General features: G+C 36.1%; 1 protein-coding gene across 1 annotated transcript; it reads right to left on the bottom strand.

Moving 5' to 3' along the window:
* On the bottom strand, positions 1-2,130 carry LOC110263832 (serine/threonine-protein phosphatase 7 long form homolog). The gene is made up of 3 exons (XM_021105656.2): positions 2,062-2,130; positions 226-647; positions 1-118 (listed from the first exon to the last, which is right to left on the bottom strand). The coding sequence occupies exons 1-3, from the start codon at positions 2,128-2,130 to the stop codon at positions 1-3; spliced, it is 609 nt and encodes a 202-aa protein (XP_020961315.2).
* Positions 2,131-18,577: the final 16,447 nt, after the last annotated feature.

Here is an 18,577-nt window from a genome sequence, read left to right as displayed (position 1 = left end):
CTAGGTTAGCAGAAGTTCTAGCGGACCATCGATTTTCTTGCAGTCAAAACGAGATGCCCTGCATAATGATCTGTACAGGTGTGCCAGGCATGCAGATCCCAAACTGTACTGTCCGATACTGCCAAAATCACGAAGCAAAGGCAGGAACTTCCAGTTCACAGATGCCCCAGACTTGTCCCAAACAAGACTGTATCAAATAATAACATAATGTGGCACTTCACGTACCTCTGCATGCTGGTTTCGTCAACCAACTGTAATCTTTCTTTTAGATCTCGAAGCCAGGTCAGTTTTATGCAGCTTGCTCTACAGTCAGACTTCTTCGGTGCAACCCCAAATTGCTGTAAACACTCTGCCTCTAAGGCTTCAAAACTACTCATAATCATCCATGTGACTGGAAGAACGTCTGTTGGAAGACCAAAGATAACAGCAACATCTTCCAGTGTCACAGCACATTCACCAACACGAAGGTGAAAGGTATGTGTGTTTGGGTGCCACCTTTCGACTAGTGCATTTACCAGTGCTTTCTGACATTGAACTACTCTAATTTGGGAAACATGCAAGAAACCAATAAACCGTAAATGCTCTTCAACCCTATCATTGTACCGATTCGGAGGGAGTGGGTGATCACATATCAGATACCGTAAACTCTACAAAAACATATCAGATTATTAGTCAAATCATTAACAATGACTAATTTACTACTAAAAGATAATAACTATCTATGATATATAATTTAAATAATTTTCACAATTAACTAAACAAGACATAATAATTCAAATCGCAAAGCTTTGATATATAATTTTACTGAATCCAATTCAAACAAAAAAATAATTATTGAAAAATAATATTAATAGATATTATATAATTATAAATAAAATAAGTGAGTCTATAATTATTGTTAACAAAAAATATAATTAATTTAAGAATGAATGAGTTTATAACTAAAATTAAACTAAATTAAATAGAAATAAATTATTTGCTGAAAGATATATATATATATATTAATAACAAATTTAACAGTCTGGTGGTTGTGAGTATCATTTTTCTCCTTGAAGAGGGGTTCGAACCCCATCTTCCACATTTTGAGAAATTTTGAAACTCAGACGGTTCGGTCAAATCGATCTTACTGAGTTTGACCGGCTTTGACCGGTTCACTCTGAGTTTGAATTGTTCGTTGTCTTATGCGGTCACATCATCGGACCGGACCGATTTCGAGTCCGATTTACTGATTTCTTGATCGAACCGGCCGGTCCGGTCCGATTTTAAGCCTTCAGCTACACTAACATATTTATTTCAATTAAAAATCTAACAACAAACAAAAATTTATTACAAAAAATTCTGTCTAATTTACTCAAAATTTTTCAAACCATTTTCAAAAATTATTCAACTTAAACGTAATAATTAATTATAATTTTTAAAATTATTACAAAAAATTCTAAACATATATTATTTTTACTAATTTATGAGATTACATCAATTTAAATATTATCATTAATTAAAAAGTTTACTAATCAACTACAACTGTACATATACACATATATAGACTCAACAATAAATTCTTAAGTTCTAATGATAATCACAATCTTAACCTATATGTTCCTAAATTCACTTTCTAACAATAATAACATTAACTCTATAACATATAATATTTACTTCATTTAAATATATATCCCTAAATTTTTAACAATAATAATAATAAATCTAAAATATAAAAAAAATTAAAAACTAAACTTACCTAATCAGGATGGCTAAGATAATGTATAATATGAAATTCAAGATGATCAACATCTTTATATTTTTGTTTCTTTGATATTGTGAATTTTTTCTTCAAATTTGCATGAAGAACAATGGGGTTTGGAGGCTGAAGAAGAAGAAGAGAGGAAAGGGATTGCTGGTTGGGTTCTATGAAAAAGACTCGGAGGGAATGAGTTGGGTTCCAGGAAGCATGTTGGTATAAGGGGGCACCGTCCTGGGGGACAACGAACGCGCGCCACGTGGCTAGGACATCACAAATCGGATGGTCTGAGTTGCTCCCTCTAATCGGACCGTCCGAGTTCCTACCTTCAACTCCCTCGGTCCGATTTCAGCTTCTCTGACACTACATACAGGTAAAGCACCTATGTTCTCCATAACGATGCACCATATTAAAAATAAAAAGCGAAGAAGGTTAGGAACTATTTGATTTATGAAAATATTTTTTATTTTTTAATTTTCTTAAAAACAAGTTAAAATTTCACTATTTTATTTTAGTTTACTAAATAAAAGTGACATTAAGAAAGAAAAATATATGCACACTTTATTTTTATACTCGCGCTTTACACCGATGCATTTTCATTTTTTTTAAATTATTTTTCATGACCACTTCAATTTTTTTCTTTATTTGTTTGCATCATCTTTTTTTTTTAATTGTGTTTTTATTTTTTCTTTTTAATATAATTATTATTTTTTTTAAATTTCTATTTTCTACAATTTTCTGAATTTAACACATTGTTTTAAACGTATCATTTTAGAAAATATAAACTTTTAGATGTAAATTATAAATAATAAACATAAAAAAATCTCAAATAATATAATCTTTTAATTTTTATCAAAAAATTTTGAATTCGAGACTTATTTCTAGTTAAAAAAAAAAAAGACGTAGGTCGGTGGACTAGCATGTGCCAACGCCATAGCCATATAACAATTGTCATCAAACAATCCAAAGCCCAAAATCAATCTATCAATCTATTCTATCTATCTCTTTATATTTTATAAAAATTGTTACTAAAATTATTTTGCATTCAAATAATAACACGTAACTTTTTTATAATTTTGTCATATAAGTATATATTATAGTAGATATCATTTTATTATAAATCCAATTATATACATTTTTATTTTCAATTTTAATATTTTTTTTAAGAATTTTCATAATAATTAATAAAATAACTCATAGTCTCATACGATTAAAATCTCTCTTTAACAATATTAATGTCATCTTTACTATTTAATTCATATTTTGTAACAATTTTTACAATAATTAACAAAATTACTGTACTCCTACAACTAAAATTTATTTTAGTAATGTTAATTGTTTTTTAAATTATTTAATTTATATTTATTAAAACATATAATTTACATACATATAGACACTAAAAGTAATATTTAAAATCATAATAATGATGACAAATGTTAAAAAATATTGGAATTTTTTAAAGAAGTGATGATAAAGTAGATGAATATAAAATTAACAATGTAAAACATTGCATGTGTTAGAAGATTCTTAAAATAAGAAAATAAAATTTTTTTTATATAAAATTACTAGCAAAGATACTTAAAACATAATTTACATTTTAAAAATTATTAGAAGTAGCCATTGCTAACTAAAATAAACTAACTTTTGAACTGAATTAAGTAGTCAATGTTATTTTATTTTAATATTTATATTTTAATTTTATCCAATAAAAATACAATTTATTTGTACTTATTAAAATAATTGATAATATAGATATATGAAGTTTTAATTTTTAAAATAAAAATTAATAAAGATACAACAATGTTATATATATACATAAAAAATAATTAATTGTATAAAATATATATTAAAATATAAAATATATATTAAAAATAAAATAACACAAATATATATATTTATATGTAAAATATATCATTTTTAATAAAGATAATTTAATATTATATAAATAACTATGAGCTTTAAGATTTTTATAAATTTAACCATGTATATTTTTATGTGATTAAATTTTTATTATTTCATAAGTTTTTTTATTCATATTTATAATTATATATTTAAAATTATTTTATAATATTTATTAATCGATGTTATCATTTATTTGAGTGTATGTAGCACGTGAGTCTCATTCTGGTGGTAATAAAATTGACTCCAATTTATTTTAAAGTAATTGCTATGATGCTTATATGTAAATGTCTAATAGCTATTTTTTTTTCCTTCGTACTTGCACACACTTCTTTTTTTTTGTATGTGTCGCTGTTTGTTTTTTTTCTCTCTTTTTTCATTTTTTTCCTCTTCTTCTTTTGTTATTGTCTCGTCATCATTACCACATTCACCTCCTCAGCTCCTCCTCCTTTTATTATTATTATTATTTTTTTTTTAATTAAATATTACACAATTAATTTAACGATAACAAAATACATTATTTAATTTAGTTATGAATGATACATAAATATTTTGTAAATGACACAAAAATTTTTGTGAATGACATAAGAAATTTTTAAAGAGTTACATTCAGAATTTTAACTCACTCAACCAATAAAATATATTTAAATATATTTTAAATTCAAAAAATACATTAAATTGTTACAAATGATACAGAAATGACTAAATCTCTTATATATTAATTCATACCACATAATTAATTTATTAATAACAAAAACACATTATTTAGTTAGAAATGATAAATAAATCTTTAAAAAATCACAAATTCAAAATCTTAACATACTCAACTAATAAAATAAATTTAAATGTGTTTTGAAATAAAAAATATGAGCTAAATATCACTTAACTAGTTTAATAATAAAAAAATATCATTCAGTTAAAAATGTTACGGTTAATAAATTCTTATATCACGATTAAGAAATTTCTATGTTTAAATTAAATTAAAGAATTTTTTGTGTTATGGTTAAAAAATTTTAATATTATTTTAGTATTTTTTTGATAAATTTTGCACAATTTAAAATATTTCCTTCTCCTCCTCTTCTTCATCATCATCATCATCATCATCATCATCTTCTTCTTCTTTTCTTCTTGTTATTTTCCTATTTATTTTACATTCTCATAATTTTTTTTGTTTTACCCTATTAACAAAAATCTGTATCATGGTTAAGAAATTTACTATGTTACAGTTAAAAAAAATTATTGCTATTTTTATGATAGATTCTACACGATTGAAAACTCTCTCCTCCATCATCATCTTCTCTTTTTTGTTTTATTTTTTTATAATTTTTTTTGTTTTATTCTTTTAACTAGAATAAAAATAAGACAAATTAAAGAGAAGGAAAAAAAATATTGTAAAAATTCATTACTTTTTTTTTATTTTTGATATTGGATTAACAATAATATTTTTTTGAATTGTGAACGGTTGAGAAGTTACTCTCATATATAGAACGATTTTAATTTGGAGTATAAAAATCGGACCCTTTAATTTTATACCTTTTACAGTTTTGAAAAAATACAAAAAATTTCACCATTCTCACTTCTATGAAAAAAAATTAGTCGCAAAAACTACCAGAAAGAAAGAAGAAAAAAAAAGTAACAACAATAAAAAAATGATATGTGAAAGAAATGTGTAAATAAAAAAAATACAAAAAAAAAATTCATAATTCACATGCATGTTACATGAGTATAAATTTTGTTAAATTTAAGTAAATTTAATTGATAACAACGCTTAAATATATAATAAAATTATAAAATTAATATTTAATTTAAAGATACAAAAATAAATAATTTTAAAAAACAAAGTTTGACAAATTCAACGCCAAAATGAAAGGCACTAGACAATTTGCCTTGTCTCTAAAGCCACCACTCAAATAAAGATCCCAAAAATAACTTTTTCTAAAGACACCTACGTGGCAAAACCTAAACCATACATTCTAAAGCCACACTTTTCACTACAAAACACTTAAAACCATAGCTTTTTATAAGAAAAGCGTTATCTAATGGAAAAAAGTAAATTTGAAGATTTAAGAGAAGAAATAATTAAATTATCAAAATTAATAGATCAAAAACTAATGATTTTAACTAATGTTAATTGCAATGACACCGAATTCTTAAAATCAATACAAAATAATTTTTCTCAAAATCTTTATTTTACTATAAGTTTTATTGAAGGACTTCAAAAACCTGAAAAGACTTATTTTTCACACGAAATTTCTAAAAAGTGTTACCATGGAAATGATTCCCCACATCTTTATCATACTTTTAACCCACAATTAAATTCTATAGTAGATATGCTTGAAGAAATATTAGTATCTGTTCATACCCTGGGTCGAGCTATCCGACCCGGGATGTTTTAACGACATGACGACCGACCTCTTCAGGTCCGCCTACCCGATCTCTTCTTAAAGAGATCGGTCAAATCAACAGGAAAGCCCAGTAAAGGTCCCAAATAGAGGAACACGACCCACATCCAAAGGCAATCCAAGCCTATAGAGATAAAGGCGGTTCCCTTGAAGATAAACTGACCTCAACTCAAAGATAAAGATAAGATAAGATAACTAACTTATCTTATCTAAAAAGGTCACTCTACAACTACTATAAATACACTGGAGCACCCAGGTATAACTCATACTCTGATTCTACATAAAACCTGCTTTATACCCATGCTAACTTAAGCATCGGAGTCTCTTGCAGGTACCTCCCAACCTCCGGTGACAAAGGATCAGCAGTACAGTTAATCCAACAAGTCGGACGCACCCGCTCCGGCCGTCATCCACCGACTGGACAGGTCGGCTCTGACCAGTGCAGAAGATCTCGTCCGAGATCGACCTCCAGTTTCAGGTAATCCTCGGAACATTGGCGCCGTTGCCGGGGACGTGGAAGTCATCCCAACACCATGGCGGACGACCATGACAACGATCACGATTCAGATCTATAAAACAGAACGCCGCACAAAAACGCGGACACCCCACTAAAAGATACCCCGGAATCCAACGGAGACAAAAATCCAGCAAACCCAGGAGCAATAGAAGCACTTCAAGATCGCTTGAAGCAACTTGAAAAAGAAACCCAACAACAACGAGAAATCGGAAAGGATCTACAAAGAGAGTACGGCGACGTCGAGAATTGGAAGAAAAATTACAGCAATTAGAAGCCGATCTCAAATCGAAGGCCCCTCGAATCACTCCTGAGGAAAGCTCACGTAAAGAACAGGATCCATTCACCAGGGAGATCATGAAAACCAAAATCCCAAAGGACTTCAAACTCCCAGATATGACTTTATATGACGGTACCACAGATCCCAACCACCATCTCAGCAATTTCAGAAGCAGAATGTACCTTACCGACGCCTCAGACGCCGTTCGCTGCAAAGCTTTCCCAACAACTCTCACGAAGACAGCAATCCGATGGTTCGACAACTTACCTCCAAAGTCCATCTCAAACTTTGACAACCTGGCCAAAAAGTTCCTGGCCAGATTCTCCATCCAGAAAGATAAAGCCAAGCACGCCCCCAGTCTACTGGGGATCAAGCAAGGAGATCGGGAGAGCCTCCGCAACTACATGAAAAGATTCAACAAAACATGCATGGACATACAAAGCTTACCAACAGAGGCCGCCATCATGGGACTCATCAATGGCCTACGAGAGGGACCGTTTAGCCAATCTATATCAAAGAAGTACCCTACCTCATTAGACGAAGTACAGGAGCGAGCAGAAAAATACATCAACATGGAAGAAAACGCTCGGTTGGGAGAAACCTCAAAATCTGGGAACCCCTACCGAGATAAAGACAAGGAATCCAAAAAGAAAGAAGATTGACAGGGGGAGAAAATCAAAAAGTACCATAATTACACTCCTCTCAGGGCATCCCTGGTCGACGTGTACAAAGAAGTCTGCCATACAGAGAAAATCCCCCCGGCACGACCACTCAAAGGCAAAAGGGGAGGGAAAACCGGAAGGAATATTGTGAATACCATCGAGTTCGAGGGCACTCCACCAACGAGTGCTTCGACTTAAAGAATATCATAGAAAAATTGGTGAGAGAAGGAAGATTAGATCGATTTCTGGCTATCCGAGATGATGACCAAAGAAAAAGACGAAGGGACGAGGATGACGGACGAACTGAACGATCACCTCGGACACCAGAAAGACACATCCACATGATACACGGCGGATTTGCAGGAGGAGGGATCTCCAAATCATCTCGAAAAAGATATCTCAAAGAAGTATATCAGGTCGAGGGAAAGGAGGAAGCACCCGACATCCCTGCGATAACATTCACTAAAGAGGACGCATCCGGCATCATCTCGGGACACGATGATCCCATGGTCATCACTGTCATACTGGCAAACGCCAATCTGCATCGCACATTAGTGGACCAAGGGAGTTATGCCGACATCTTATTCAAAACAGCCTTCGACAAACTCGGCTTAGACGAAAAGGAGCTTAGAGCATACCCGAACAGTCTGTTCGGATTAGGAGATACCCCAGTACAACCACTGGGATACATATCGCTACACACAACCTTCGGAAAAGGGATCCAATCTCGGACCCTCAAGATAGACTACATTGTGGTCGACGTAAGTTCAGCCTACAATGCTCTAATAGGTCGGACAACACTTAATCAACTCGGCGCAATAGTCTCAACTCCACATCTATGCATGAAATTCCCAACCACAGAGGGGATAGCCACGATAAAAGCAGATCAAAAGATGGCACGCCGCTGTTATAACGAAAGTCTAAACCTTAGAGGTAGGGGAGAAGAGTTTCATACAATCGAACTGGGCGGAGTCCAGCGACGAGAAGAACTCCGTCCGCAACCAGAAGGCGAGATAGAGAAGATTCATCGGAGACACCTCGGACAAAACGACCAATATTGGCACGATCCTCAGAGGAGACTCAAAAGAATTACGGATACAATTCTTACGAGATAATGTCGATCTCTTCACATGAAAAGCCGCAGACATGCCAGGCATAGACCCTAAGCTAATGTGCCACAAGTTGGCGGTCTACCCAGGATCTCGGCCGGTGCAGCAGAGACGAAGGAAAATCGGGCCAGAACGATCCAAAGCTGTGGAAGAACAAGTACAAGCACTACTGGAGGCAGGATTTATAAGAGAAGTCAAGTACCCACTATGGCTAGCCAACGTCGTCTTGGTGAAAAAATCAAACGGGAAGTGGCGAATGTGCACCGATTACACCGATCTCAACAAAGCCTGCCCAAAAGATCCATACCCACTCCCAAGCATCGACGCTCTGGTAGATGCCTCCTCCGGATACAGATACCTCTCATTTATGGACGCATACTCGGGATACAACCAAATCCCCATGTATCCACCAGATCAGGAAAAGACCTCGTTCTTAACACCAAAGGCAAACTACTGCTACATCGTGATGCCTTTCGGTCTCAAGAACGCAGGAGCTACTTATCAAAGGCTAATGAATAAAGTCTTCTCAGATCACATCAGAAAAATCATGGAAGTTTATGTGGACGACATGTTGATAAAGACACAAAGCGAAGATACACTATTATCCGACCTGGCTCAAGTATTCGACACTATAAGGAAGCACAACATGCGACTCAATCCCGCAAAATGCACCTTCGCAGTAGAAGCAGGCAAATTCTTAGGTTTCATGCTCACACAAAGGGGAATTGAAGCAAATCCAAACAAATGTCAAGCCATACTCAACATGAAGAGCCCAACCTGTGTCAAAGAAGTACAACAACTCAACGGGAGATTGGCCGCCCTATCCCGATTCTTAGCAGGAGCTGCGATAAAATCCCTCCCCTTCTATGCTACTTTAAGAAAGGGAAAACAGTTCGAATGGACGACAGAATGTGAGCAAGACTTCCAAGACTTCAAGGAGTTCTTAGGACGGCCACCTATCCTATCCCGACCACGAGAAGGAGAACTGCTCATATTGTATCTCGCAATAGGTAACCGGGCAATAGCCTCGGCACTAGTCAGAGAAGACGAAAATAGGCAACAACCTGTCTACTTCATTAGCAAGGCACTACAGGGATCCGAGCTGAACTACCAGAAAATAGAAAAATTTGCCTATACTCTTATCTTAACATCTCGACGACTCCGCCCGTACTTTCAGGCTCACACCATTAAGGTTCGAACTAACCAGCCCATAAAAGGAATATTGCAGAAAATAGATCTAGCAGGCAGAATTCTACAATGGGCAGTTGAGTTGTCAGAGTTTGATCTCCAATATGAAGCTGAGACGGCAATCAAATCACAATATCTGGCCGACTTTATCGCAGAATTCACAGATGCCCTAGAAACCCCCACAGAATGGAACCTTTACGTGGACGGTTCTTCAAATAAAACTGGAAGCGGCGTAGGCGTGATAATAGAAAGCAACCAAGGAACCCAAGTTGAGCTCTCCCTCAAGTTCGGGTTCCCGGCCTCAAACAACCAGGCGGAATATGAAGCATTATTAGCTGGTTTGAAGCTGGCTAAAGAGGTCGGAGCTCAAAAACTCAACATTTACAGCGATTCACAAGTGGTCACATCACAAATAACAGGGAGCTACCAAGCCAAAGATCCCACCATGAAAAAGTATTTGGATAAAACCAAGGAACAGCTCGAACAAATCGGAGAGTATAAGATCTGCCACATACCCAGCGAACAAAATTCCCGAGCTGATGCACTCTCAAAACTAGCCAGCACCAAACCAGGGAATAACAATAGAAGCCTCATCCAGGAAATGTTGCAGAACCCGTCAATCTCGGAAGAAGAAAAAGTCTTGACTATAACAAGTCAGGACCAAGGATGGATGACCCCTATAACCAACTACCTCAAAACAGGAACGCTCCCCACAGAAGAAAAGGAGGCAAAGAGGTTAAAAAGGGAGGCACAGTACTACACCATCATAAACAACATCATGTACAAAAGAGGAATCTCAACACCTTTACTAAAATGCGTGCCGACCTCCAACACAAGGGAAGTGCTAGAAGAAATACACGACGGTATTTGTGGCAATCATCTCGGAGCACGAGCTCTCGCCAAAAAAGTACTCCGGGCAGGATTTTATTGGCCAACTCTACAGAAAGAAGCCACAGAATTTGTAAAGACATGCCCACCATGTCAGAAACATGCCAACTTTCACATCGCCCCGCCAGAAGAGCTCATCAGCGTGACCTCCCCTTGGCCGTTTGCAAAATGGGGACTCGATTTTCTCGGCCCCTTCCCACAGGGATCATGACAAGTTAAATTCCTCATAGTAGGGGTAGATTACTTTACAAAGTGGATCGAGGCAGAGCCCCTAGCCAATGCCACCGCTCAAAGAAGCCGGAAATTCTTATATAGAAACATTGTCACGAGGTTCGGGGTTCCATATTCAATAACCACAGACAATGGCACTCAATTCACAGATGCAGGCTTCAGAAGACTAGTAGCCGACTTGAATATAAAGCACCAGTACACCTCCGTTGAACATCCACAAGCCAACGGATAGGCCGAAGCTGCTAACAAAGTCATACTGGCCGGATTAAAACGGAGATTACAAGATGCAAAGGGAGCCTGGGCAGAAGAGCTTCCACAGGTCCTATGGGCATATCGAACAACGCCATATTCCACCACGAAGGAATCCCCCTTCCGATTAGCATACGGAATAGAGGCGATGATTCCAGTAGAGATTGAGGAAGGGTCGCCCAGAGTAGTTCACTACAATGAGGGAGCAAACTCCCAACTTCAGAGAGAAGAGCTCGACTTGTTACCCGAACTCTAAGAAAGAGCTTGGATCAGGGAAGAAGCTCTAAAGCGCCGAATGGATTCCAGATATAATCAAAAGGTAGTACCAAGAAGTTTTGCAGAGAATAATCTCATCCTAATCCGAAATGATATCGGAACAACTCGACCAGGAGAAGGAAAGCTGGCAGCAAACTGGAAAGGACCCTACCGAGTTGTAGAAATACTTGGAAAGGGCTACTACAGACTGTCTGAACTCGATGGAAGAGAGCTTCCCAGGTCGTGGCACGCTTGCAACCTAAGAAGGTACTACAGTTAAGAAGAGATAAAAGATCTCATCATTGGATGCACTCTTTTTCCTGAAAAGGTTTTTTAATGAGGCACCAAGTTGAGACTCAGACAATTCCATATGTATCTATTTGCACTTTTCCTTTAAATAAAATATATTTTAGATATTCTACAAAGATTTCAAGATGCATTAATCTGAAGCATTCATTGTCCGATTATAAAGCAACAGATCGGCAGAAAGTGAAAAAGAATTTCACTGCACGATCACGATAAAGACAACCGTCCGATAAAGGTGAAAATGCGATTCACCCAAAGGACGATCTAGAGATGACAACCACTTTCTACAAATCGGCAAATATGAACACAGAATAATGTAAGAAGTTATCGAAAGTGATCTAAAAAAGAACCTGACGAGGTCTTACGGATCGCTAAAATAATAACTTAAAGACTGGTCGAACATTAAGAAGTCGAACCAAGTTAAACCAAGTTATAAGTAAACCCTGGAAAGAGGTCTGACCAACCCTATTAAAGAGGATTACTTTAACTTAGAAGGGCCCGACATAACAAAGTCAGCCCAAAACGAAAAGTTATTAAAGTAGTCCCTGAAAGAGATCTGACAAAGATCCAAGAAAGAGGACTACAAAAAATAACTTAAGGGAGACCGACATAACCAAGTCGGACTCCTACTACCAAAAAGTTATCAAAGTAGTCCCTGAAAGAGATCTGACAAAGATCCAAGAAAGAGGACTACAAAAAATAACTTAAGGGAGACCGACATAACCAAGTCGGACTCCTACTACTGAAAAGTTATCAAAGTAATCCCTGAAAGAGACCTGACAAAGGTCCAAGAAAGAGGATTACAAAAATAACTTAAAAAGAGATCGACCTGACGAAGTCAATCTCCTACAAACAAGTTATAAAAGTAATCTCTGAAAGAGAGGATTACGATAATAACTTAGAAAGGGACCAACGCAAAGGAACCGGTCACAAATACGGAAAACCGAGAAACAAGTTGGACCCCACAAAACGTAACCTCAAAGGATTCAAGCTACAAACAACAAAATAACCCAAGGAGGTCGAGCCGCAAGATATCACACATCAGCAGAAAACAGAAAAATGTCAAATCAAAAGGCATTATATAAAATCTACAAAAGTTGCAAAAGCCTCGAAGGCCAGCAAAATCTAAGGATGGCGAGCTACCTTTTTTGTTTTTCAAAATAAAAGTTGCTAGAAAAGCAACTAGGAAAGCGTCAGTAAATAAATAAAAAAAGTTTTAAAAAGCCCACAAGCCGGGCCAACTACACAAATTCCCAGGAAAGAGATCAGCAAGCATCAGGAACCTTCTTGGCAGCATCAGGACAAGGAGAAGGAGGACGAGTCTGAATCGGTACAGCGTCTACAGTTCCATCCTCCCGGTTCAGAATCTGGCAATCCGAATCAAGTGCAACCGGAGGAGCAGAAGAGGTCGGCACTTTGGTAGAGGACACAGGGGGAGGAACAACCTCATCATCATCACCCTCATCATCAGGGACAATCTTGCCATCCCTGACAATATTATCCAGGCTAAAAAGGGTGAGATCGGCCTCGGGAGCAATGACTCGAACTTGCTCCTTCAAGTTCTCGTAAGCAGCAGTCACGCTGCCAACGAGATGACCTTAAAGCTCAGAATAATCTTCCCGGGCATGGTCGAGCTCTCCCCTCAGGCCCATCACCTCTCGATAAGATGTAACGTAACTATCCTTATGCATCAGGACTGCGTCCTCAGCCAACCTCAAAGAAGCCGCCAGTGATTGAGAACTCGCCTCCTCATTCTTCAAGTCCTTCTCCAGCTTGGCTACCTTTATCTCAAGTTCCTCCTTCAACTCCTTCATCCAATCAAACTCTTGTTTCGTCTCCTCCATAAACGCTTTAGTGGCGTGGAGAGGGAGATTCTGAGCAGTCCGATAAATGGCAGCCGCCATATATGCCATCTTCACATGATTTCGGGCCATAAATTTCAAGTGATGGAGGATGGACACATCGTCCATGGAGAGAGCACCGTAGGGACCGATTTGCTGATCCACAAATTCAATGGCATTAAAATCAGGAGCATCGAGGTCAAAGGGCTCAGCAGTCTTTTGTTTTTTATTGGGAGGAGCAACAGAGGGAGCAGCAGGAGTGGGGTGAGGATCTACCAAAAGGACTCGGGGTGTAGGGATCACCTTCTTCACCCCGGGAGAACTCGGCACTGATGGCTTCTCGCGCACTTGGGAGGACCCCTCCCCAGCTGCTTTGGCTGCAATATTTCTGGCAGCAGTCGCCCTCTGTGCCCTCTTAAAAGCTTTCATGGATTCACTGTTCTTCATTGCCTCTGCAAATAAAACAGAAAATTCAGCTACAAGTTGGACAAGTCGGAAAGACAGCTACAAGCAACATAAACAAGATAATAAAAAACACACAAAGATACCCAGTTCAGTTTGAAGAAGAGAAGGATTGGTTAGAAATTTCTTTGTGTCAAGATGGGGAGGTTGACCCCAGCGTTCTTCCAAGATAGTCACAAAGGCTCGCTCAGCCTCATCCAACATTTCCCATGAATACCTAGAGACCCTCACGTCTTTTTGCCATTCCAAGGGAAAAGCAGGTTCGTCATTCTCATCCAGAAAAAAGGGCCGAGCTCCTTCAACAGCTCAGACATTGAAAAAGTAGTTTTTAAAATCACGGAATGACTCGTCAAACATGGAAAAAACTTTCTTTCCCTGGGTAGAACGAAAGGAGACCCAAGCTGACTTCTTTTTCACCACACCGGGCTTAGTCAAGACGAACAGATAGAAAAAGAGAGATTGGGAAGCAGGAATACCAAAACCATTGCACAACAATTGGAAAATTTTAATAAAACCCCAGGAATTGGGGTGAAGTTGAGAAGGGGCAACATTACAAGACCATAACAGGTCGGTTTCAAATTGGGTAAAAGGAAGGGTGATATCCAGCTGACCAAAGAAAAAATCATAAGCATAAAAGCAAGGGCGACAATCAACAACCCGAGTCGAAAAGCAAACTCTCTCATCAGAAGAGGGAGGGACAAGTTCATAGTTCTTCTCATCACTAGAATTACTACAGACACTATGAAACTGCCTAAGCTAAGCACAAAATTCAGAATCAACCAGCGAGACACACATGAGAACCATGGAGTCCACCCAATCGGCCATACCCGCGGGAACCCGGGAAGGCATCTCTACAACGTTATTTCGGGAAGACATGAGGTCAACTAAACCATACAAAAAGAAAAGAAGAATGGATTACTTAAAAACATCTCGGACAGGGAGCAAAACATCTCGACGGGCGGATAAACAAAAAAGGAAAAACTCCAAGACTCAAGGCAAAAAGTCTTGGGGCATCCCTTGGAGGCAGTAAACAAGCAAGGTCTTTAAGTTATTTCTACAGCCTACATCCCGGTACTCATCAAAATAAAATCCAGAAAGAAAACAAAGGAAGCAAAAATGCAAAAAGGTCCACCCTCCTACAGTTTACCAGGAAAAGTATTGCTCCTACAGTTTATCAGTGGAAACACTATTTCTACAGTTTATCAGAAATTCCAAAAAGGGCCAAACAGAAAAATAGCAAAGACGCAAACTTTTCAAAATCAAGCAAAAAATCATCAGCAGAGAACAAGCACCAACATCGAACACTCCAAAAATCGTCAAAGGAGCAACCTTTTTCAGAATCAAACAAAGTCATCATTCCAAAGCTTCAAATACAAAAGCATTCACAAAACATGCAAAGTTCTTAAAGTATCAAGCAGCATAGGGAGAAACTACAAGACACACAGTGATCAGCAAAAAGATAGAAAGACCCAAACTTTCTCAAAACAGACACAAAAATGGCGTAGAGAAAGGAAGAAAGAAAAATCGAACCTGGAGAAATAGAAGAAAGACCGTAAAAGAAAGCCGAAGAGCAGAAGCAAAACCACCCCCTCGAAGCAGAAATTATGAAGATAGAAGGAGAAATCTGGAAATCGCCCCTTTTCCACAGAAAGCAATAACAGAACAGACGTTGCGGGAGAAATTGCGAAAGAAACAGAAAATGAGATAGTAAAGGGAGAAGTTACAAAGAGGAGCGAAGAAGAGAAACCGTTTTTTGATTGAGAAATTCAAAATAAAAGCCAAGAGAAAACGAGGGCAATTAATAATCAATTAATGAAGGCATTAAACCCTCTCACGTTCCCAAGAATAAAGCGCTGATATAAAAGCGCGCGCTTTTAGAGGAAAACGTTCTACATTCAAAAGCTCTACGTAGAAAGGAATCGACAAAAGTGCTCGAGTTCGGCTTCGCTGTAAGAAGTTCGAAGTCAAAAAACTCGACTTCAAAGCAGAAGACCGAGCTCAAGCAGGGGCACTGTTCATACCCTGGGTCGAGCTATCCGACTCGAGATGTTTTAACGACATGACGACCGACCTCTTCAGGTCCGCCTACCCGATCTCTTCTTAAAGAGATCGGTCAAATCAACAGGAAAGCCCAGTAAAGGGCCCAAATAGAGGAACACGACCCACATCCAAAGGCAATCCAAGCCTATAGAGATAAAGGCGGTTCCCTTGAAGATAAGCTGACCTCAACTCAAAGATAAAGATAAGATAAGATAACTAACTTATCTTATCTAAAAAGGTCACTCTACAACTACTATAAATACACTGGAGCACCCAGGTATAACTCATACTCTGATTCTACATAAAACCTGCTTTATACCCATGCTAACTTAAGCATCGGAGTCTCTTGCAGGTACCCCCCACCCTCCGGTGACGAAGGATCAGCAGTACAGTTAATCCAACAAGTCGGACGCACCCGCTCCGGCCGTCATCCACCGACCGGACACGTCGGCTCCGACCAGTGCAGAAGATCTCGTCCGAGATCGACCTCCAGTTTCAGGTATCCCTCGGAACAGTATCCATAAAATTTCAAAGAAATAAGGAAAAAGAGGAACCTAATATAAACGAAATTAAACAGATATTAAATAAATATTTTCAGAAAGAGAATCGCAAAGAAGAAAAATTTCAAAATATAATCAACATAACAGAATTAAAAGTAAAACCACCATTGAAATTATGAATATTGAAGAAAAATTAGAAGAAGTTACAATGCTTTTTAAACAATTAAAAATGGCTCAAGAAAATAATATTATAGAACAAGAATTTCAAATAGAAGAAGAATTAGTAAATTCTGAAAATATAGAAAAAGAAGAACACATCCTAGATTATTCAAGTGATGAAAAACCGGCAATTCCAATACAAGTAAAAAATGAAGCTGGAACATATAAGGATAATCAATCTCAATTTAAATGGGAAACATGTTTTGAAAATTATGCTTTTAAAAAGGAATTTATGAATAAAGATTCAAAGTACACAAAAATACCATCAAAATACGTTCCTAAAATCCAGGAAATGGAAGGAGAAAGAATGCTCAATTTAGACTGTAAAAAGAATGAAAAAGAAATTTTCGAGAACTGGTTGAATTCCTTCTTATTAGAAGCCTTTACTAATCCAAAACTTAGTGAATTGTCTGGAAGAGATATCTGGAATTATATAGGGTTTCATACTAAAGGAACTGTAAGAGATTATATGACATCAATAGAAAACCAAATAATAGAAGAATTAGCAACAAAAACAACAGCTTATGATAAGATATTACATATAATGATGATTCTATATAAAGAATTTTTTGGAAAAAATATTATAGATCATAGACAAGAAGTTTATAATAAAGAATATCAAGAAGCAAAAAATCATTTAGCTAATATTCAGATATATGATTTATGTAATGTGGAATCTTATATATGTGAATATAGAATACATTATTATAAATTAAAAGAAGAAGATAAAGACCATTATCTTAGTATGTATATAACAAAACTTCCATATCCTGCTAATGAATTTATAATGGGAAGATTTATAAGAGAAATAAATAGAGGGACAATTGAAAATAATTTTGGTGGAGCAACCTCTGCAATAAGAGAGGAAATAAAAGAATGTTGTATGCAAGAAGCAACTCAAAAAAGATTTGCAAATATAATTAGAATTTGCTGTCAGGATAATGAAGAAATACCTCAAAAATATGGTCTTAATAAAAATTTTCAAAGAAAAAGAAAATATCAATTTAGAAAAAGAAAATACTATCCAAACTGGAGAAAAAAGAGGTATTTTAGAAAAAGAAATAACAATAAAAACAAAAGACAAAAAAATGACTATTGCCCAAATAAAAAAGAAAATTGTAAGTGTTGGTATTATCAGGAAGAAGGATACTATGCAAATGAATGTCCAAAAAAGAAGGATAAAAAGGACCTTACCAAACAAATAGAAATTGCTAAGTCTTGTTTCATGGAACCATTAGAAGAATCAGATGATAACTTAGACTATATTTTTGAATATGTCTCAGAAACAAACTCAGAGACTGAGCAATAATGCCACATTTATTACTATAAAAATAACAGAAAAGTTTATAAATGCTTTCATAGATACTGGAGCAACACAATGCTTTGCTAGTACAAATATAAAACTTGATTGGAAGAAATTAAAGAAACCATTAAGAGTTAGAATAGCTGACAAATCAATACATAAAATTGACCAAAAAGCAGAGATGGCTGAAATATTTATTCAAAATTATAGGTTCATTGTTCCATCTATATATATGTTAGATTCTGGAATGAATTTTATCATAGGAAATAACTTTTTAAAGCTATATCATCCATTCATTCAAGAATTAACATATATAGTTTTAAAAGCTCCACACGATTCTTCAATAAATCAAAAATCAAAACGTATAAAAATACCAACTACTACTATAGATAAGATTTTAAAATTTAAAATATTTTCTATATTAGAAACATGTTATTTAAATTTATATTTTCAGATAAATATTCCAAAAAATAATCTTGAAATAAAGATAGAAG

Source organism: Arachis ipaensis, chromosome B6 (assembly GCF_059453495.1).
Source record: "Arachis ipaensis isolate K30076 ecotype BB chromosome B6, ASM5945349v1, whole genome shotgun sequence".
Taxonomy (NCBI): Eukaryota; Viridiplantae; Streptophyta; class Magnoliopsida; order Fabales; family Fabaceae; genus Arachis; species Arachis ipaensis.
This window is presented reverse-complemented; position numbering and strand designations above follow the sequence as displayed.